General features: G+C 44.9%; 1 protein-coding gene across 1 annotated transcript in view; it reads right to left on the bottom strand.

Annotated features, from left to right (window-relative positions):
- LOC137269896 (delta and Notch-like epidermal growth factor-related receptor) overlaps positions 1 to 21006 on the bottom strand; it is a 127928-nt gene extending 106922 nt beyond the window's left edge. Inside the window, exon 1 of the mRNA XM_067803738.1 lies at positions 20483 to 21006. Within this exon, the coding sequence (XP_067659839.1) occupies positions 20483 to 20644 (162 nt within the window). The 5' untranslated portion in view covers positions 20645 to 21006. The remainder of the gene's footprint in view (positions 1 to 20482) is intronic.
- Between the last annotated feature and the right edge of the window lie 2634 nt (positions 21007 to 23640).

The raw sequence follows: 23640 nt of genomic DNA, 5'->3' as shown, positions 1-23640 counted from the left end.
ACATCCGTATTCTTCCTACAGTGATCACGTAGCACAGAACAAACACACGCACTAACGCCTGCTGTCACACTGATGGCCGGGTGATCTACATATGTATATACTCACACAGTTCCGTGTATTGTTGTAGACCTCGAAGATCCGAGTTAGAACTCATCTTAAACAATCCTTGTTTGTCGTTAGAGGCGATTAACGTGATCGACTGTCAGACTCGCTGACTTGGTCATCGGAACCCAACTGCGTAGAAAGATGCTCTTGCTTTTGATGACCTGTCTGTCTGGTCCAGACTCGATATTTACAGATCGCCGTCATATGGCTTGGATATTTCTGAGTGCAACTATAATCAACCAACCAACCAACCAACAAACAAACAAACCATATATTTTTGTGACAAACGTGTATGACCTCTTCATTCCCCGATCGTTTGTTTCTGACAAAGGGTGGCAGTCAGGCTGCCTGCTATTTAATTGGGTTGTATGGCTGATGCTTGCGTCTCATGTGAGCACTCTACATTAGAGTGTGGAGAGATCCTACAGAACATGAACTATCACGTAAATCTTTTTGAAGTATAATTCACATTTCATCCTCTTCAAAGGGAAAGGAGATCGGCTGTTAGTATTGGTAGGTTACACACCGGGAAAGACCAAATTTGATTCTCTTTCGTTAGATTTCCACTCTTATGCATCTTAAAATCAATGCACAGATATTACGGGAAACGATGAATGGCTTTGGGAGTACACGACTGATGAAAATACGTCAACTGTCCTTACTGGTGAATATACGTCAACAGTTATTAGTGATAAGAATACGTCAACAGTCCTCACTGGTGAGAATAGGTCAACTGTCCTCACTGGTGAATATACGTCAACAGTTATTAGTGATGAGAATACGTCAGCTGTCCTCACTGATGAGAATACGCCAACAGTCCTTACTGATGGGAATACGTCAACTGTGTTAACTTGTGAGAATACGTCATCAGTCCTTACGGATGAGAATACGCCAACTGTCCTCACTGATGAGAATACGTCAACTGTCCTTACTTGTGAGAATACGCCAACAATCTTTACTGGTGAGAATACGCCAACAGTCTTTACTGGTGAGAATACGCCAACAGTCTTTACTGCTGGGAATACGCCAACAGTCTTTACTGGTGGGAATACGCCAACAGTCTTTACTGGTGGGAATACGCCAACAGTCTTTACTGGTGAGAATACGCCAACAGTCCTTACTGATGGGAATACGTCAACTGTGTTAACTTGTGAGAATACGTCATCTGTCCTTACGGATGAGAATACGCCAACTGTCCTCACTGATGAGAATACGTCAACTGTCCTTACTTGTGAGAATACGCCAACAATCTTTACTGGTGAGAATGCGCCAACAGTCCTTACTGGCGGAAATACGCCAACAGTCTTTACTGGTGGGAATACGCCAACAGTCTTTACTGGTGGGAATACGCCAACAGTCTTTACTGGTGAGAATACGCCAACAGTCTTTACTGGTGAGAATACGTCTACAGTCCTTACTGGTGAGAATACGCCAACAGTCTTTACTGGTGGGAATACGCCAACAGTCTTTACTGGTGAGAATACGCCAACAGTCTTTACTTGTGGGAATACGCCAACAGTCTTTACTGGTGAGAATACGCCAACAGTCTTTACTGGTGAGAATACGTCTACAGTCTTTACTGGTGAGAATACGTCTACAGTCCTTACTGGTGAGAATACGCCAACAGTCTTTACTGGTGGGAATACGCCAACAGTCTTTACTGGTGAGAATACGCCAACAGTCTTTACTGGTGAGAATACGCCAACAGTCTTTACTGGTGAGAATACGTCTACAGTCTTTACTGGTGAGAATACGTCTACAGCCCTTACTGGTGAGAATACGCCAACAGTCTTTACTGGTGGGAATACGCCAACAGTCTTTACTGGTGAGAATACGCCAACAGTCTTTACTGGTGGGAATACGCCAACAGTCTTTACTGGTGAGAATACGCCATCAGTCTTTACTGGTGAGAACACGTCTACAGTCTTTACTGGTGAGAATACGTCTACAGTCCTTACTGGTGAGAATACGCCAACAGTCTTTACTGGTGGGAATACGCCAACAGTCTTTACTGGTGAGAATACGCCAACAGTCTTTACTGGTGAGAATACGTCATCTGTCTTTACTTGTGGGAATACGCCAACAGTCTTTACTGGTGGGAATACGCCAACAGTCTTTACTGGTGGGAATACGCCAACAGTCTTTACTGGTGGGAATACGCCAACAGTCTTTACTGGTGAGAATACGCCAACAGTCTTTACTGGTGGGAATACGCCAATGATCCGTACTGAAGAGACTATTTTTGTTACTTGTGATGTGGAACACCTGGTGACGTGGGACACCTGGTGATGTGGAACACCTGGTGACGTGGGACACCTGGTGATGTGGAACACCTGGTGATGTGGAACACCTGGTGACGTGGGACACCTAGTGATATACATGATTTTCAGAGCTCCGCTAATAATTTCCTTCATTATTTTGCCTTTTACAGTGTTTACTGTTGGATATAGAGACATGTTGCTCCATGGTGTCAATGTTGTCGTATACAACGGGACCGCTACTGGTTTGGACACTGCTACTGTCAGGCAGATGTTGTACAATCGTTAAACCAATAAAAGGGGGCTAGTCGAACCCTCGCGAGGAGGCCAGTAGTAAACCAGGATCACAGGTAATTGGTATTTTCTGTTTTGAATCTAAAGAAACCTCAAGAAAATCATTAAATGGAGATTTGAACCTTTAGACAGATGCAGCATGATGGACGTTCGATTTTCTGGCTCCGTTCAGAAGCATTTGGAACTGTAACACTTTCCTAACAACCTTCAACGTTCCGTGCACAAGACGAGCCAGCATCAGGTGACTGACGAGCTTGCTCTCCAACCTCACCCGAGCAAGGTCTACAATCAATACACTGAATCAAATACACATAAGCTTTTTAACTTGCTGGTAAAAAATTAATTTCGACCTTTTGAAAAACAGGTGACGGGACCAAAATATAGTGTCATAGTGGCCACTTCCTACTCAATACTGGCCTTCTCCAGTGGGAGAAGGTTTCTTGTAGAGGAGGATGTGTTGACATGGCGTGAATGCAGTTACTGTCGGTGTCGGGGAAGATAACGCTGGTCGTCACACTGCCACGGTGTATAAGGTTAACACAATATGCACATCCGGCTTGTCCCAGGCTCATCTCGATGTTCTGTTTATGTTCTGTGGTAAACTACCAAGCATATCCCAGTCCTGGGTTACAACTGCTGGGTAAATGTGCTAAATATTGATCAGTGGGTGGAACGGCCTCTGTGCTCACATTAAGCCAGGGAATCACAGTTAGGTGATGGTTGTAAAAAACTAAACAAACACAGCGAAACTAGATTGCTCAATTTGACTTTTTATTCAGTGTGTGATGTACAAGGCGGTTGGAAAATCAAATGCCTTCCTAACCATGCATCCGTGGATCTTACAACGGCAAATTGGAAAGTAAAGACTTTGAGATTCAGGCTGTTGCACATTTCATGGATGAGGCTTGAGACGAATACTTCTTGTTCCACTGCATCTCTTTTCTGGTAAATATTTGAGAGGAAACAAGGGTTCATATCTAACTTGTATAAATGTGAACTAGACTCTTCTGTGAATCATTTGCGTTTCAGTGCAGACGGTATAGATAAACCTTCAGTGGAATAAGACCCACGAAGTTCTGGGTGGTTGAATAGGTCTTCAGCATTCTATGCTTGATACAAAAGGCGACTATTATCGTCGTAAGAGGCGACTAACGCGATTGGGTGGTCAGACTCATTGACTTGGTTGACACATACGATCGATTCCCAAAAGCGCAGATTGATGCTCATGCTATTGGTCAGTGGATTGTCTGGTCCAGACCCGATTATTTACAGACCGCCGCTATTAATAGTTGGAGTGCGGTGTAAAACTGAACTCACTCACGCAGTGTATTAAACATAAGGTTACAGGGTGACACTTTTAAATATACTTATTCCAAGGAATGGTAATGAGGAACAAAACAACCATGATACACGTCTACTGGAGATCATGCGGAGATTGTCACCTGAGGTCGACAAATCATCGTTCCAACCCTTATAGGGATTTTTAATCTTCAAAAACAGTTTCTGCTTTCTCTCTCTCTCTCTCTCTCTCTCTCTCTCTCTCTCTCTCTCTCTCTCTCTCCCTCTCCCTCCCCCCCCCCTCCCCCCTCTCTCTATCCATCAGACAGCGACGTATCCATCACCTGGACAACATAGTGAAATTCGGGCCTGGTCTACAGTAATGGCAACAACTCTACTATCCCCAATACTAAAGGCGATTTAATTACCTTATGTGTCTAAACAATCGTCAAGATATGCAACAAAAGTGTTGATAGCATGATTTGGGGCTACTGCACAATATAAAACATCAATTTTACCTGAAAATGTTGATTCTGATGAGGTTTTCTAAAGACAGCGCAAAAGAAATCACTTTCCAGTTGAAATAGTGCAACAAGGAGCATTCATTGTCTGGCAATAAAACTAAAAAAATACTTTCAGAAACTGACATTCATTTTGAGGGAATTTTCAAGGTGAAATCACTGCGTTACGTCTTGACCCTGCGACACGGAACGTCGTTCATGCTTGAGATTATCATCTTCTGTTGCCAGGCGTCTGAATGTTGAGCAAGACATCTTGACTTGCAGCTCGCTGCAACCAAACAGGTATAACAAATGACTTTGAGTTATTGCTGCAACCCAAGATCGGTACATCCGGGTACTACAGCTGTGTGATCGTACTGCCACGGGTGAGAGCACAACAACCAGGGTGCCTGGACCTCACAGGATGTCCGGTCAAACTGTACGGAACAGGTTGAAAGAGATTGGTCTGAGAGTCAGGAAACCCGACGTCATGTTTGAAAATACATTGTCGCAACAGATTTCGCGTCTATGCGTTTCTGGTTTTGGATAGTATAGTACGCTGAGTGCTGTATTTTACCTAAAAGTCGTTGTAATATAGTAATTGACATTGTCAGCCCCATCTTAAGACATTACAACCACTTTACAAACTGACCAATCTCGGGTGCCCAGTATAATGTCCAGATGTTATTAGGAGGTAATCCCGGGGTTCAGCCCGGTGATTACTGCCCGCCCTGTGATGAGTGGTCAGATCCACTCAGTAGTGTGGTTCGGGACGTGGTCAAGACACAGACGGATTAACGAGAGTAATGTGTTGCTGCCGGACACAGCTGGGATTACCTACATCAAGCTTTCTCGTTAACCTATTTATCACCTGTTGGCACGGCGAGATGAAACGTGGGTCAGACTGAGGCGTGTTGCAGTCCCTCTGGACGTTGGACAAGGCGACAGGCGTACCTGCCATCAAGGGTTCAAGTTACTTGTGATTGCAACACCCCCTGCACATTTCGCATGGTTGGTTTAGACAGGTCTGGCGCAGTGTAAGTGCATACAAGCACTGCACCTTTGCAATATCTAATGACTGTTTGATTACGTTGTGCTCCAGCATTAATATAAACATCATCATTAGTGTCACAACAAACATCAACACTTACATCAATACAACCATCAACATCAGCACTAACAAAAACGTTATCATCACCATGGCCTTTAGCATCAGCGCTTACATCATCATCACCCTCAACATCAACGCTTACATCATCATCGCTTACATCATCATCACCCTCAACATCAACGCTTACATCATCATCAGCCTCAACATCAACACTTACATCATCATCACCCTCAACATCAACACTTACATCATCATCACCCTCAACATCAACGCTTACATCATCATCACCCTCAACATCAACGCTTACATCATCATCACCCTCAACATCAACGCTTACATCATCATCACCCTCAACATCAACGCTTACATCATCATCACCCTCAACATCAACGCCATGACGGCCAAAGCCAACATTACAATCGTCAGCAGTAGTAGCAACACCATCATCATCGTCACCATGGTCACCCAGATTATCCCTGGAGCATGTACATTAGTATCACCCGAGCAGCCAACAGAGTCTACAATGGCCGTTATACCACGACCTAATGTGTCTGTGTGGACATGAGTCTGTTGATACAGGAACATTGAACTAATCTGTATCATGTTATATCAACATGACTTCACTAATCTAGAGTATAATCTACACCTTGGTAATATCCCCGTCAGTGTGTACAAGGGTGGTTCATCAAGTAGCATTGTGTTTCTTTCATAGTATTCTTAACACAAATTAAACTAGGAATACTGTGTGCCGCTGTGTTGTATGTACGTGGAAGTGTTGACATTCCAGATGATGGACTAACTGTATCTCTGATACCGTGTATGATTTCAATAATCAATTACATCCGTCAGCACCTAACTCACCTACCGTCGACCTCGTCCTGCTCACAATTTACCTGAGTGTTTGGAATGTTTCAGGAGACTCTTGCAATTACACAGGCACAAATGTATCTCCGGGCTTACACCATTAGTACCGGTACAGTGAGCTTACACCATCAGTATCGGCACTGTGAGTTTACACTTTCAGTACCGGCACTGTGAGCTTACACCGTCAGTACGGGCACTATATCCTTGCACCGTCAGTACCGTCACTGTGTGCTTATACCATCGGTACACCATCAGTACCTTCACTTTGTGCTTATACCATCGGTACACCATCAGTACCTTCACTTTGTGCTTATACCATCGGTACACCATCAGTACCTTCACTTTGTGCTTATACCATCGGTACACCATCAGTACCTTCACTGTGTGCTTATACCATCGGCACACCATCAGTACCTTCACTGTGTGCTTATACCATCGGTACACCATCAGTACCTTCACTTTGTGCTTATACCATCGGTACACCATCAGTGCCTTCACTGTGTGCTTATACCATCGGTACACCATCAGTACCTTCACTTTGTGCTTATACCATCGGCACACCATCAGTACCTTCACTGTGTGCTTATACCATCGGTACACCATCAGTACCTTCACTTTGTGCTTATACCATCGGTACACCATCAGTACCTTCACTGTGTGCTTATACCATCGGTACACCATCAGTACCTTCACTTTGTGCTTATACCATCGGTACACCATCAGTACCTTCACTGTGTGCTTATACCATCGGTACACCATCAGTACCTTCACTTTGTGCTTATACCATCGGTACACCATCAGTACCTTCACTGTGTGCTTATACCATCGGTACACCATCAGTACCTTCACTTTGTGCTTATACCATCGGTACACCATCAGTACCTTCACTTTGTGCTTATACCATCGGCACACCATCAGTACCTTCACTGTGTGCTTATACCATCGGTACACCATCAGTACCTTCACTTTGTGCTTATACCATCGGTACACCATCAGTACCGTCAGTGTGTGCACAATTCAGCCTGCAACTGTCACCTGATACCGTGAGCTTCACGATCAAATACCAACGTGACCTAATTACACTGGAGAATACGAGGACAAGACGCAGCATTTAGACTTCAATCACAATAGACTATGCATGCGGGAGATGTGCACGTGGCGCACAGTCCAGCATATGTCAATAAAGTTGGATATTCACATCACGACAAAATATGCCAGATATTTGTCAAAATCACCAAAAATAAATATATTGCATATTTACTTTGGAAAGGACACACGCTAATAACACCACAACTATTGTTACTGTCGAGGCAGTCGGTCGTCCGCGGGGTTGGAGGGAGGTGGGGCTGGGGGTGTGTGTGTGTGGGGGGGTGTATAATGACGTGCACAGACACCACGGGGCGACGACGGGGACGGACGTGGCTGACACAAGGAGCGTTAATATTGCACGCACAACACAGCAGGACTGTAATAACGGGGTCCACCACGCACAATCCAATATACCGTCTACAGCCGTAATAACCCATATTTAGCCTGTTGATGAGCTGTGAGGTAAGTGATGTGCGGGGGTAAATGACCTGGAAGAAACACATTCCTCTAACCTTGCATATAAAACAACAGACAAGAACGATTTTCGTTTCACTTCATTTCACAGTATCACAGTAGATAAAAATCTATATTCTGTATTATTGATATGCAAGCACTTGTAAAACGGAAAACACTGCATTATAAGCAATGTCTGACATAATAGGTCCCGTTTGGTGAGCTCCCATACACGAGCGTTGCACTCACCGCTGGATGGCGATGCGTAAATGAGTTTGTTTCTAACCACCGTTCAGAAGTAGGGAGATCAAAACTGTGGGACAAGAGGGAAAACTTCACCATTACAATCATCAACTTTATTCAAAGTTCTTGCAAGCTCCAAGTTTATTACTGTCTTTATCACGTAACAAAATGCGTAACTTTTATCTAATGACTTCTCTGCTCACATGAAAAAGGGACACTAATTATACGAGGACGAATATAAAACAGCCGTGGACGAGAAAGATGCGTGAGTTTAGGTACTGTTTGACGTGATGTAGCCGTGGAGCGCTCTTCAATGTGGTCCGTCGTCTCTGCAGCCGAGCACTCAGCCTGATGAGAGGGAGAGCCGTGTTTAGTGGTTGATGTACAGTGAGGGGAAGCTGACGACACCGTGGAGTCCTGTACTCAGTGAATGTTTCTATATCGTCATCCCCGACTACTGCACTTGATGGGATGATCCTCACGGAATCACTACATTACCGTCGTCAATTTTTGATCCCGACAACTGCATCAAAGGATGGTTAGGTACAAGGCAATTAATCAACATTACCTCAGCTGGGGCCATTCCCCCTTTCCCAGCTACTTCTGCGTGATCTCTCATGCCCCTCGGGTTTACTCGTCCCGACCCATAGCCAACTCCTGCTTCCAGACTAAAGCGAGTCCCTCTCAACATGCCACTCCCTACTGTTTCCAGATAACGCCATACTGCTTCCGGAACACACTTTACTGCTTCCAGACAACACCCTGCTGCTTCTAGAACACACCCCAATTCTTCCAGACCACTCCCCACAGCGTCCAGACCACCTATATGAGCATGCCAGACCATACTGTGTCAAGACCACGCTCAACTGCTTGCAGAGACGATAGCCTACTCTTATCTCATCCCACACCTGACTGCTTCCAGTCCACGGCCCCAAAGCTTCCAGACCACACCATACTGTTTCCAGGTCACACCCTACCCCTTTCTCATGCCACACCCAATCGGTTCTAGACGACTCCCTAATGCTTCTGCAACACACAATACTGCTTCCAGGATATTTCTCTAACACTCTGAACATACCATACCCTAGTACTTCCATTCCACACTCCTAGACCCCACCATATCCATCTCATACACCAAACCCTACGGATTCCACACCCAAAACATTCTTTGTTCTCATATCCCACGCAGTCCCCCGGCCCACCTACTATTCCTCATCCTAAATCGCTTTCCTTTCCCAAATGTGCAACCACAGTTTGAACCGATGGGACACTCAGCTTACTGTTAACAAATACTGCTCAAACAGGATGCTGTGGGAATACATAGGATGCTGTGGGAACTGTTCCACAAACTGGGTGGTGTGGGAACTGCTTCACACACAGGATGCTGTGGAAACTGTTCCACACATAGGATGCTGTGGGAACTGTTCCACACATAGGATGCTATAGGAACTGTTCCACATACTGGGTGCTGTGGGGACTGTTCCACATACAGGATGCTGTGGGAACTGCTCCACACACAGGATGCTGTGGGAACTGTTCCACATACTGGGTGCTGTGGGAACTGTTCCACACACAGGATGCTGTGGGAACTGTTCCACACACAGGATGCCTGTGGGAAGTGTTCCACATACTGGGTGCTGTGGGAATTGTTCCACACACAGGATGCTGTGGGAACTGATCCACACACAGGATGCTGTGGGAACTGTTCCACACACAGGGTGCTGTGGGAACTGTTCCACACACAGGATGCTGTGGGGAATGCTCCACACACAGGGTGCTGTGGGAACTGTTCCACACACAGGATGCTGTGGGGAATGCTCCACACACAGGATGCTGTGGGGAACTGCTCCACACACAGGATACTGTGGGAACTGTTCCACACACAGGATGCTGTGGGAACTGTTCCACACACAGGATGCTGTGGGAACTGCTCCACACACTGGGTGCTGTGGGAACTGTTTCACCCACAGGATGCTGTGGGAACTGATCCACACACAGGATGCTGTGGGAACTGTTCCACACACTGGGTGCTGTGGGAACTGTTCCACACACAGGGTGCTGTGGGAATTGCTCCAACCATAGGATGCTGTGGGAACTGCTCCACACACTGGGTGCTGTGGGACCTATTCCACACACTGGGTGCTGTGGGAACTGTTCCACACACAGGGTGCTGTGGGAACTGCTCCACACACTGGCTGCTGTGGGAACTGTTCCACACACAGGATGCTGTGGGAACTGTTCCACACACTGGGTGCTGTGGGAACTGATCCACACACAGGATGCTGTGGGAACTGTTCCACACACAGGATGCTGTGGGAACTGTTCCACACACAGGATGCTGTGGGAACTGCTCCACACACAGGATGCTGTGGGAACTGCTCCACACACAGGATGCTGGGAGAACTGTTCCACACACAGGATGGTGTGGGAACTGTTCCACACACAGGATGCTGTGGGAACTGATCCACACACAGGATGCTGTGGGCGCTGCTCTACACACACGATGCTGTGGGAATTGCTCCACACACAGGATGCTGTGGGAACTGCTCCACACACAGGATGCTGTGGGAACTGTTCCACACACAGGATGCGGTGGGAACTGCTCCACACACAGGATACTGTGGGAACTGTTCCACACACTGTGTGCTATGGGAACTGTTCCACACACAGGATGCCGTGGGAACTGCTCCACACACAGGATGCTGTGGGAAGGCTCATGGCCTTTTGCAGGTGAAGTTTTCCAATTCCATACCGTCTGATTTATGAAGAATACAATTAAGGAGTCCCGCTGGGTATTTCCAGCACGAATAAGATTCTTTTAGGGCAGACGGCATGGTGCAATCAATACAAGTGTAGGAATTAGGTATATGTCTACGAGTAGAGAACACTTCCTGATTTCACCCTGAAGGACACAGTTTTCATGAAAGCTCGAATAAGTCAACATAAATTTACAGGTCGTGGTTTCCAGTCACATGCTGTCCAATCTGGCTTCATTCTTCAATTTGGCTTCAATCTTTCATGACAGGAAACTCGCTTACATAAAGCTGATCTCGACATATGTCAGCATTGTGGGTTGTTGGCAGTTGACTTGTAGGCTTCTCTTTCGGTAATCTCGTCGTCCGCGTTATATTGTCACACCTCTTAGCTTGTAACTCTGCAATAAAGTACCCGTAACCCTGCCCTGTGGTACTGGTACCCCTACCCTACAGTATCCGTTAGCCCTGGCCTACAGTAGCTGGTAACCTTACCCTTCAGTACCCGATACACCTGCCCTACCGTACCCGGTAACCCTGCCCTACAGTTCCTGGTAACCCTAGCCTACAGTAGCTGGTAACCCTGTCCTACAGTACCCGTTAACTCTGCCTTACAGTACCTGGTAACCCTGTCCTATAGTACCCGGTAACCTTGTCCTATAGTACCTGGTAAGCCCGCCCTACTGTACCTGGTAATCTGATAACCTCGCAACAGCACAACGATACAGCGATCACAATGTTCACATTAGTTGTGGAAGACGAGTGTTTCCAAGTGCCACGGATGACATCAGAGAGAAGCCATATCGCAGTAATTCCCCACATCCTAAAGATGTGTTGCCGTGTAGACAGTCATTGCAATCACACGTAATGAAAGCCTGTGGATAGGATCCAGCAATCTTTCGAAATCGCCATGTTTTAAACAAAGCAAAGGTCTGATTGAAAAGCAGCGCCATCTGCTGGTGTTAATGAAGCGAGTAAACTCAATTTACGCTGTCCATGGTCCTACCCGAACTTCCGGCATCACAAAAGGCAGCAGCGGGCAGTGTAGGCAGGACATCGATAGAAGACCAGCCCCTTCCCCCCCCCCCCCCCCCCCCCCTCCGCTCCCCCGCTGCCGACGTCCGGCGATTGTGACCGACACTGTAATAACACAAACAGTTGTTTTCTACCGCAAGACGTAATCAGCAGAACAGTAGAAGATTTCATAAGCAGGCAACAGTTACAGTCTCCTAGCTCACATGATTACAGTTTCTGGAGTGGATTTCGTCCACTTCAAAGCACATGAAAGGCGATATCGGCGCCGTCCTTCACGACAATTCCACCGCCCGGCTAGAAGACATTGCCTGGACGTAATGACGACTTAGCCAAAGTGGGAAAGCGTCTATTCCTAAAACACGAGTGGGAGAGTAGAAATTCGACCCCGTGGTCTACTCGGGTCCCGGTTAATCAAATACCCACGTTTGTCATACGTGAATAAGCCTGTCTGACTTGACCAAATCGTCTCAGATGTCGCTTCGCAAGGGTTGAGCCCGCGCTTAAAGGGTCCGTTGTGATTGTTGTGTCATGACCTCATCGAGAAAGGATGATACCAAGCGTGGCATCTAATATTAACATGATTACAGAAGCTAATATTCCTCTACGTACCTGCAGATACGACGATATATTTATATCCTAATATGAATATTCATCGGAGAAATCTCAAAAGCTGATCACTCACTAAATGGATTTTAAACAGTAAACATGCTAAATAATAAATGTATTGTCACACTGAGGACAAGGAGCTCCCATGGGTGACCACTGACAAGGGTCTTCAATGGAAGTGAGAGAGGTTAGTTTTACGCCGTTTTTAGCAATATTTCGACAATATTACGGCGAGGGACACCAGAAATGGGCTTCACAAATCGCACCAATGTAGGGAATGGAACCCGGGATCGGCGTGACCAGCGAACGCTTTAACCTCTAAGCTAGCCCACCGTCCAGCGGAATGACCGGTTATGACCAACGATAAAAACAACATTAATAGTATCACAACTTGACCATCCAGTCACTTCTTTATCTAAATATCTTCTTCAACATACTTCCTCCCCGTGGTCTGCCAACGGCTCCTGTGTTGCTGTGAGAGGATGGGGTCGTCGAGTCATAGATTCGCATTGATGTCACCGACAGCCAACTCTCACAGCGATTAATGTTATAAATAACGACTCGCGGGAGAAATCGGCTCCAGTAAATAACTTTTTGTAACCCGTAAAGTGTCTTCAAGATCCTGGCGATCATGAATTAACTGGCAACGCATCTAGACACGCACTTTAGATAGACAGTACTTACGGAATGAAATGATGGGTTTTAGGAACCAGGAGACGCTGTACCGCTGTTGCCCGGAGGCAGGTCGGGCACTCAACAGGATCTGCTGATTGTATCACATGCGATTATAGAATACTAGGTTATATGTTTAAATGAACATTAGAACCTGATTCCGGTTGTATCGCTGCAGATGTCTGCTGGGGAACCATGTTTAAGGAGTTAGGTTAGAATAAGCATTTCTTCTGACTGGGGTCTGCAGCCAGGCCGCCATTTTCCCGGTCTTTAGCAATGCTGTCATAGACTGTATTACTATGTAACGTCTAAAACAAGAAGACACTGCGTCAGAAGACCAACTTTTGTCATGTATTTTTGTTGTTTTTCATAGACTGCCGAGTGAAACTTTACCTAGGTTTCAATCTGTTTGTAATCATAAACAGAGCGGCACAGAGCAAACTGTATTGCAAAAGTTAAGATGTCAACACAGTCAGCACCTAGAATAACAGTCGACATTTAAAATACAGCAGTCCATATCGGCAAGTCAGTTCCTCACTTGAAGTGGATAACAACACTGATCCTTCCATGTGATGGAAATTGTCACATACGTCTCAGTTGGCACAGTGACATGTCACAAGTAGGGTCACATCTTGCTGCAGGCAACAATTTCAGGAATACAGAGAAACAGCAGCCAAATGGTGACGTCACGCACGGTATACCTCATCACGTCGCTTATCTGGTGGGTGTGGTTACTGTCGGTCATCTGTGAGTGTGGTTACTGTCGGTCATCTGGTGGGTGTGGTTACTGTCGGGCATCTGTGGGTGTGGTTACTGTCGGTCATCTGGTGGGTGTGGTTACTGTCGGGCATATGTGGGTGTGGTTACTGTCGGGCATCTGTGGGTGTGGTTACTGTCGGTCATCTGGTAGGTGTGGTTGCTGTCGGTCATCTGTGGGTGTGGTTACTGTCGGTCATCTGGCGGGTGTGGTTACTGTCGGGCATCTGGTGGGTGTGGTTACTGTCGGTCATCTGTGGGTGTGGTTACTGTCGGTCATCTGGTGGGTGTGATTACTGTCGGTCATCTGGCGGGTGTGATTACTGTCGGTCATCTGATGGGTGTGGTTACTGTCGGTCATCTGGTGGGTGTGGTTACTATCGGTCATCTGTGGGTGTGATTCCTGTCGGTCATCTGGTGGGTGTGGTTACTGTCGGTCATCTGTGAGTGTGGTTACTGTCGGTCATCTGCTCATCTGAGGGGTAACTTTCTGCACATTTGGATCTGGTTCCGCCATAATGATATCAACCACAACGTAGAAATATGTAGAAATATGGGACAGCTGGACGAAGTGTGTCATTTGTGTAAGACGGAACATCACACCAAAGTTAACGATGACCAGTGGTCCTATTCTACCTAAACATTCCTGTCCACGCCATGACATCCCCTCTGCCATACAGCACGGCCTCCAGAACGCTGCATGCAGTCATGCCTCCTCCCGCCGGCAGAAAACATGCTGTCTTCCATTAGCGGTGAACAGAACAGAACCGGCTGTCATCTCGTCACTGCTGGAGACATACAGTCTCGGCCAAATCTCAAATTCAGAGGAGGATGTTTTACTTCCAGTAACTATCCTCCTTGAGCCGCCGTTGTTTGGGTGATAGTTGTAATATATACCCCCCTTAAAATGCCTTTGTTTGGTATACATTTAAAATACATACCCTCCTTGAGCCGCCGTTGTTTAGGTGACAGTTGTAATAATTCTTTGGTTCCTTCCTCACTAGTGGGGCTGAATTAATCACAGACCAACATTTCAGTGTGGTTCACTTTGTTTTGCTGAACAATGCCACTGATAGAAGCCTAAAGCAATGTCAAAGACAAACTTTTGTCATGACATCCATTTATCACAGTAACTTGAGAACAAACTGTTTATTTATGGATTGACTCTTTGTTATACTAACTATATATATAGATCTGATCTTCTCACGTGCAGGAGACATGGCGCTGTTGAGCATCAGAACAGAAGGTGCACGTACAGCACTAGGTGACCAATTGAATTATTGAATGTGGAGTATGTCAGTGGTGCATACCATATGTGATGTGGAGTATGTCAGTGGTGCATACCATATGTGATGTGGAGTATGTCAGTGGTGCATACCATATGTGATGTGGAGTATGTCAGTGGTGCATACCATATGTGATGTGGAGTATGTCAGTGGTGCATACCATATGTGATGTGGAGTATGTCAGTGGTGCATACCATATGTGATGTGGAGTATGTCAGTGGTGCATACCATATGTGATGTGGAGTATGTCAGTGGTGCATACCATATGTAAAGTGGAGTATGTCAGTGGTGCATTCCATATGTGATGTGGAGTATGTCAGTGGTGCATACCATATGGGATGTGGAGTATGTCAGTGGTGCATGCAGTCGTGGAGTATGTCAGTGGTGCATACCATATGTGATGTGGAGTATGTCAGTGGTGCATACCATATGTGATGTGGAGTATGTCAGTGGTGCATACCATATGTGATGTGGAGTATGTCAGTGGTGCATACCATATGTGATGTGGAGTATGTCAGTGGTGGAGTATGTCAGTGGTGCATACCATATGTGATGTGGAGTATGTCAGTGGTGCATACCATATGTGATGTGGAGTATGTCAGTGGTGCATACCATATGTGATGTGGAGTATGTCAGTGGTGCATACCATATGTGATGTGGAGTATGTCAGTGGTGCATACCATATGTGATGTGGAGTGTGTCAGTGGTACATGCCAAATGTGATGTGGAGTATGTCAGTGGTACATACCATATGTGATGTGGAGTGTGTCAGTGGTGAGTACCATATGTGATGTGGAGTATGTCAGTGGTGCATACCCTATGTAATGTGGAGTATGTCAGTGGTGAGTACCATATGTGATGTGGAGCATGTCAGTGGTGCATACCATATGTGATGTAGAGTATGTCAGTGGTACATACCATATGTGATGTGGAGTGTGTCAGTGGTGCATACCATATGTGATGTGGAGTTTGTCAGTGGTACATATCATATGTGATGTGGAGTATGTCAGTGATGCATACCATGTGTGATGTGGAGAGTGTCAGTGGTACATACCATGTGTGATGTGGAGAGTGTCAGTGGTGCATACCATGTGTGATGTGGAGTATGTCAGTGGTACATACCATATGTGATGTGGAGTATGTCAGTGGTGCATACGATATGTGATGTGGAGTATGTCAGTGGTGCATGCAGTCGTGGAGTATGTCAGTGGTACATACCATATGTGATGTGGAGTATGTCAGTGGTACATACCATATGTGATGTGGAGTATGTCAGTGGTGCATACCATGTGTGATGTGGAGTATGTCAGTGTTACATACCATATGTGATGTGGAGTGTGTCAGTGGTACATACCATATGTGATGTGGAGTATGTCAGTGGTGCATACCATATGTGATGTGGAGTATGTCAGTGGTACATACCATATGTGATGTGGAGTATGTCAGTGGTGCATACCATATGTGATGTGGAGTATGTCAGTGGTACATACCATATGTGATGTGGAGTATGTCAGTTGTGCATACCATATGTGATGTGGAGTATGTCAGTGGTACATACCATATGTGGTGTGGAGTATGTCAGTGGTGCATACCATATGTGGTGTGGAGTTTGTCAGTGGTACATACCATATGTGATGTGGAGTATGTCAGTGGTGCATACCATGTGTGATGTGGAGTATGTCAGTGGTGCATACCATATGTGATGTGGAGTATGTCAGTGGTGCATACCATATGTGATGTGGAGTGTGTCAGTGGTGCATACCATATGTGATGTGGAGTATGTCAGTGGTGCATACCATATGTGATGTGGAGTATGTCAGTGGTGCATACCATATGTGATGTGGAGTATGTCAGTGGTACATACCATATGTGATGTGGAGTATGTCAGTTGTGCATACCATATGTGATGTGGAGTATGTCAGTGGTGCATACCATATGTGATGTTGAGTATGTCAGAGGTGCATACCATATGTGATGTGGAGTATGTCAGTGGTACATACCAAATGTGATGTGGAGTATGTCATTGGTACATACCATTTGTGATGTGGAGTATGTCAGTGGTGCATACCATATGTGATGTGGAGTATGTCAGTGGTGCATACCATATGTGATGTGGAGTATGTCAGTGGTGCATGCAGGCGTGGAGTATGTCAAGCAAGAATATTTTGGATTATACTATACATGGGTAGCGTTTGTCCTTTAACTGTAGATAGGTGCAGTGAGATGTGTATATTTCACACCTGCCATGGTATCAGTTAGACACAGGTGCTGTTGTAGATGTTGTGGATTTTCGTCAACGACTTGCAGTGTATGTTAACAATACCGCTTTCTCAACAATCCCTACAGTCTGACAATGTCGCTTGTATGTTATAGCAATATCTCTCTACCCACAGCCACTACAGTCTGACGATGTTACACGCATGTTAACAATGTCGATCTATCCACAGACCGTGTGACGGTGTTATATCTATGTTAACAATTTTCCCACCGACCCTATGACGGTGTTAAATATATGTTAACAATATCCTGACAGACGATGTCAACATATCAATATTGACAATACCTCCCTATCAACAGACCTTGCCGTCTCACGGTATTACAGACATGTTAACAATACCTCCGTCCAACAGACGACGGACCGTAATGGTCAAGGATGGTTCGGACTATGATTGTGGGTTGGAATTCCGGTCTTCACCGAGTTTAAACCGATTCGGTTACACCCGCTATTAATCACTCTTGACCAGTGGTCAGCCGATACAACAACAGATATAGAGACTGACACGCATTCAGGTATACGTCCGTTCATGACGAGGCAGGTGATGTCGGCTTTTACAAACTGAATCGATGTATGTTGTACTGACTGAACTGTAATTGCTGAGAATTCTGCGTATTTTGATACATGAAACAATGCAATTAATTTATGATTTAACTATAGCGGTGTGGTCAGACAATCATGTCCGGGGCTATTGTGTACTGCATGGGCTATTTCATTGAAGGAACCAGAGTGATTTGAAATGGCTGCTGGTATATCGACAGAACAAAGTGCCTACGCAATGTGGCCCTCTGTTGGTATATCACCATAACAAGGTGCCTACACAATGTGGTTCTCTGTGGCTATATGGACAGAACATCATGCCTACATAATGTGGTTCTGTGTGGCTATATGGACAGAACATAGTGCCTACATAATGTGGTTCTCTGTAGTTATATCAACAGAAATTCGTGCCTACATAATGTGGTTCTCTGTGGCTATATGGACAGAACATAGTGCCTACATAATGTGGTTCTGTGTGGCTATATCGACAGAACATAGTGCCTACGTAATGTGGTTCTGTGTGGCTATATCGACAGAACATAGTGCCTACATAATGTGGTTCTCTGTAGTTATATCGACAGAACATAGAGCCTACGTAATGTGGTTCTCTGTGGCTATATCGACAGAATATCGTGCCTACATAATGTGGTTCTCTGTGGCTATATCGACAGAACATAGTGCCTACATAATGTGGTTCTGTGTGGCTATATCGACAGAACATAGTGCCTACGTAATGTGGTTCTGTGTGGCGATATCGACAGAACATAGTGTTTACGTAATGTGGTTCTCTGATGATATATCAACAGAACATAGTGCCTACGTAATGTGGTTCTGTGTGGCTATATGGACAGAACATAGTGCCTACATAATGTGGTTTTCTGTTGTTATGTCTACTTACAAAGAGCCTACAGAACGAGCCTACATGTCGGTGGGCGTGATAGGATTCTGACAAATGTAGTAAAACTTGCATCAAACGTTTGAAGCCTGTTCGACGTGGTTGATACTCCTCGACGTGGTTGATACTCCTCGACGTGGTTGATACTCCTCGACGTGGTTGATACTCCTCGACCAGGTCCATGCTGTATATGTTGTATATTTAGGAGATAAACATATTGTGTTGGAACATCAGAGGTACATAGCGAAATTATAATAGCTCTTAATTTCATTTTATATTTTATTATGATTTAATATAGGTCTGATTTTCCAACACAATACGTTTATCTCCATTCTGCCATAACCGCGTTATTCAGATTTTAAACAAATACATAACGTGTCGGAAAATCAGATGTATATAACGTGATTATATACCTCTGAATGACTTTGATTAACCACTCACGATACAGTATTTACTGAAGTCATGGTACAATTACCAACAGACATGTGCAAAACCATTTCCTTGTGAAAGTATAACTGCCATCTAATCTGTTATTTTAAGGGGGTTATTGTCAAATGATATTAATATTTTTAACGGCTTGACCCAGTGGAAGGCGGCTTACAAAACGCTGATTATTGTTATGCAACATTGAACATACATTACGCATAGTGTATAGATATTTCTATCACATAGCAAAGAACAAAGCGTTTTTTTCCAGTAATGACATTGTCAATGTGGTAATGTTGCTCACTGCCTCCAGCCATTAGACAAACACATCCATCAACATCAGTCGACATCACAATGGTTTTAACAGATTTCCTGGCCCTATGGTCACAAAAAATAATGTCAGTATTTATAGAAAATATTGATGCTGAATTCCATCGACGGAAGACGCCACAGAACCTCGTACAAACCAACACTTAATCTTTGTTGTAGTTCTCTGTCATTGATAGTGGCCATGTAGATACTAGTGCTCTGTCATTGATAGTTGGCCATGTACTGACATTAAACATAAGAAGCTTGGTTTCCCGTGCCTTTTACTGACAAACAGTACAGGAATATAGACATCGAGTTTATATTGATCACGTGTTCATAATGACGATGTGTTCTTATTGTCAGTTGGACTAAATGTCACGTATATTGTACCGACTGGGGAAAAACTGCAGTTGCTGAACGAGATAGCGAGCGTGCGGATGTTCGAGCTCATAGACAACACAATATGTGAAGCCCGTGGGAAATATCGAAGTTAAAACACCTACCAGAAGAAACAAAGTTACAATGATTGAGCTGAAAATCAATGAATGCGTCTAAACATTTCATGAAACATCTGTTGCACAAGGCCTAGAGTGCAGGGTGGTGCATTCCATGTACAGCTTACATAGGTATGTCTGGTGCAAAGACAGTTTATAGTTGATAGTACATCAATAACTCAGAGTGTAGATATAAACTGAATGTTTGGAAACATATCTATAAAATAGTTTTTGACTTACATTAACATATCCCCAGTCGACGGTGACGGTCCGGGAGATGGCGTCGTCGTCCCACGTCTCGCTGATCCCCGGGGGAGTACATACTTCCCCCGTCACCCCAATCCCAGGGGGTCCCAGTAGAAAAATACACAGACACATGATCCACCTGTTGTTACTATCCATGATGAAACGATGACACAGTCTCACACCAGGACACCAGGACGTCTGTGGAGTTGAGTTCACCGGACCATCCACTGAACGTAATCAGGTTTATCTGGAGTACAAAATTACAAAGGAAGTAACTAAACCCACGGGCTGGATTGTTAGCCCAAGTCGTCCCAAGAGGACTTCCTACACGATTTGTACTTCACAAGAACACTCTTCTGGAGACTCACACAGCTCTCTCTCTCTCTCTTTCCAGAACAACGCTCGTCAGGCACTCGTGGATGTCCTCCAGTATTTGCCTGACGGAACAATCAGACACTCACCAGCGTCGGAGTAACTGTCAACTGGTGTCCGTCTATAGACCTGTACTCTCAACTAAACTCCACCATCCACAGCCGTTCATGAAGCGTGTGTTATTGATCTAAAGTACACGCTCCCAACACCTGGCCAAGCTCCTCAACAGCGCATGCTACTGCCAAATCTTCACATTCATTGCGCAACGAGTTTCTATCGATCTCTTACCAGATACTTAACGTGCAGGACGAGCTCCGTACAGACGTACGTACATGCTCTTACGTCGGGAGACTTGAATCTACACCTTCCAGAAATTATTTCCAAGTAAGTGGCCTGTTTCTTTAAAGTCTAAACTCCACACACATGCCTCAGACCTTCCTTGGGCCTGCTACTGACCACAGACATCAGAGATGACAACCACTTAACATATTGAAAGTCTTCCCTCGTGTTTGGCGGCAGATGACAACCGCTGGAGCCGACAGCGATGAGATGAAGTATGCTGGTCGGGACTTATACCAGTTTACATCAACTCCTTGATATACTTAATGCTGTTGAAGTCATCATATAAAGAGATCGTCCATAGACCCGCCACTTTGCTAAATCCCCACAGTGAAGTGAACCGTTTAAAGAGTATTGTGCGCAATGTAAAGAGCCTTCTCGTAGCCTGGCTTCACACATGTACACTCAGCCTGGCCGGCACTACAATCAGTGAGATTAAAATCGGCTGCGCGTGTAAGTGTAAGACAGACAAAGTGTTAGTTAGGCAGGAAGTGTTCGGCACAACCTGATGAACATTGGTGTCTGAGGTCGATGTACATTTGAGTAAGTGAGTGAGTGGGTTTAGTTTTACATCGCACTCAGCCATATTCCAGCTGTATGGCGGCAGCCTGTAAATAATCGAGTCTGGACAATCCAGTGATCAAGAACACGAGCATCCATCTACGTCATTTGTATACGATGACATGGGTCAACCAAGCCAGAGAGCCTGACCACAAGAGCCTGACCACCACATCCTGTTAATCGCTTCTTACAACGAGCATGGGCTGCTCTAGACCCGTTCTAACCCGGATCTTCAAAGGGGACCAGAACAGGCTGCTGAAGATCCGATCTAACCTGGACCTTCGAAGCGAGCTGTCTATGCATATGAGAGAAGTGTTCGCGACTTGTGGAGACTGCATTTACACGTGGGACTATTTTTACACAAACATGTAATCTAGAAACACCCGAACATCATCATCATCATCATCATCGTCATTGTCATCGTCGTCGTCATCATTTCCATACATCTCCGTTATTTGCTACTCGGCCTATGTGAAACATTTAGTGTTAAATGTCTGCGCAATTGGGCGCCCTGGACAGGTGACTGTCTCACATATCATCAACTGTTGGATCCATGAAGGCGAGTAAACACGGTATTGATCACTGTTGGTGTTGTCGCACCTGTTACAGCCTCGACGTGCCTTGCCTCCTATCACCGACAGGTGGCGCGTAACGCGTATAATTGGTAGATATTGACCAAACCCTACATGAAATTGATTTAGATAGGAAGTATGATCACTCTAACACACTGACATGACGCACGGCTGACACGGGCCTCCTAACATGTGACAGAATGCACATATCTCCGAGTGAAACAGATGGAGAGAGTGCAACTATGTTGAGTCATATAACATGCACCAGAATACATTATATATTTGAGTGTAACAGAGTGAAGATAGTACAACTGTGTTGAGTGGTGTAACATGTAACAGAATACATGTATGAGTGGGTGTAGGATAATTTTGATAGATGTAGGACAATGTTGATGAATGAAGGACAATGTTGATGAATGAAGGACAATGTTGATAGTTTAAGACAATATTGATGGAGTATTGTCTGCTCAAGCGAGAAATTGTCCGACAATCTGATTAAAGCTTAAGTCCGTTCCGGGAGGGTGCACGTGTAATCGTGAACTTGTGGATATGTTGGATCCACTAACGCAGATATACATCTGTAAAGGTCAGGGTTAGCGTGTCTACTGTCATCACGCCAAACCTACCATCAATGCGGCAACGTCCTGTAGCTGACGTTTAACGTCATGAACTTTCTGCCGGCATCTGGTTTGTGTGTATGAGAAAAGTTCATTATAAATGTTACCTTAAGGTGTCAGTGTGCCTTCCAGTGGATGTACCGTCTAATGCAGACAGACAGGGAGACAGAAAAACAAACAGACAAATCTATTCTTTAAAGAGGTCCTAGACCCAAAAATTACACTGTAAATTACAAACATATTATTCTATATGCATGAAGTTAGGTTTTAAAAGATTACTTTATGGTGAATACTTAAGATCGGGAAAGGCCAAGTTCACATGAAACATCTTTGTCAGTAGATTCCATCAGGTGTAGGGAGTCAGTAGTTGCTGGGTAGTCTTTAAAGACAGCGGGTACGGTGTACGGCTTTCATGGCTTGTGCAGTAAGGCGGCCGAATGTTTTACTCCATGAATGTTTGGGGGTAAACACTATCTCCAGATACCTGTAAAACTTAACAGCATCAATTTCAGTTTAATACAAATCACTACAAAGGTTTTGCTTTTCACCAATTCAGTGTGGTGGTGGTGGGGACGACACATATGACAGTGCGAATGACTGGAAAATAGATTAAGGGAAACACGATTTAGCCATAATTTATTTAAAACATTTAACTTTCTTTTTCTGCCTCAGGTGAAAAATTGACAACATT

This window comes from Haliotis asinina, unplaced genomic scaffold, assembly GCF_037392515.1.
Source record: "Haliotis asinina isolate JCU_RB_2024 unplaced genomic scaffold, JCU_Hal_asi_v2 scaffold_18, whole genome shotgun sequence".
Taxonomy (NCBI): domain Eukaryota; kingdom Metazoa; phylum Mollusca; class Gastropoda; order Lepetellida; family Haliotidae; genus Haliotis; species Haliotis asinina.
The sequence above is the reverse complement of the archived record's forward strand: the minus strand, read 5'-3'. Positions and strand labels throughout refer to the sequence as shown.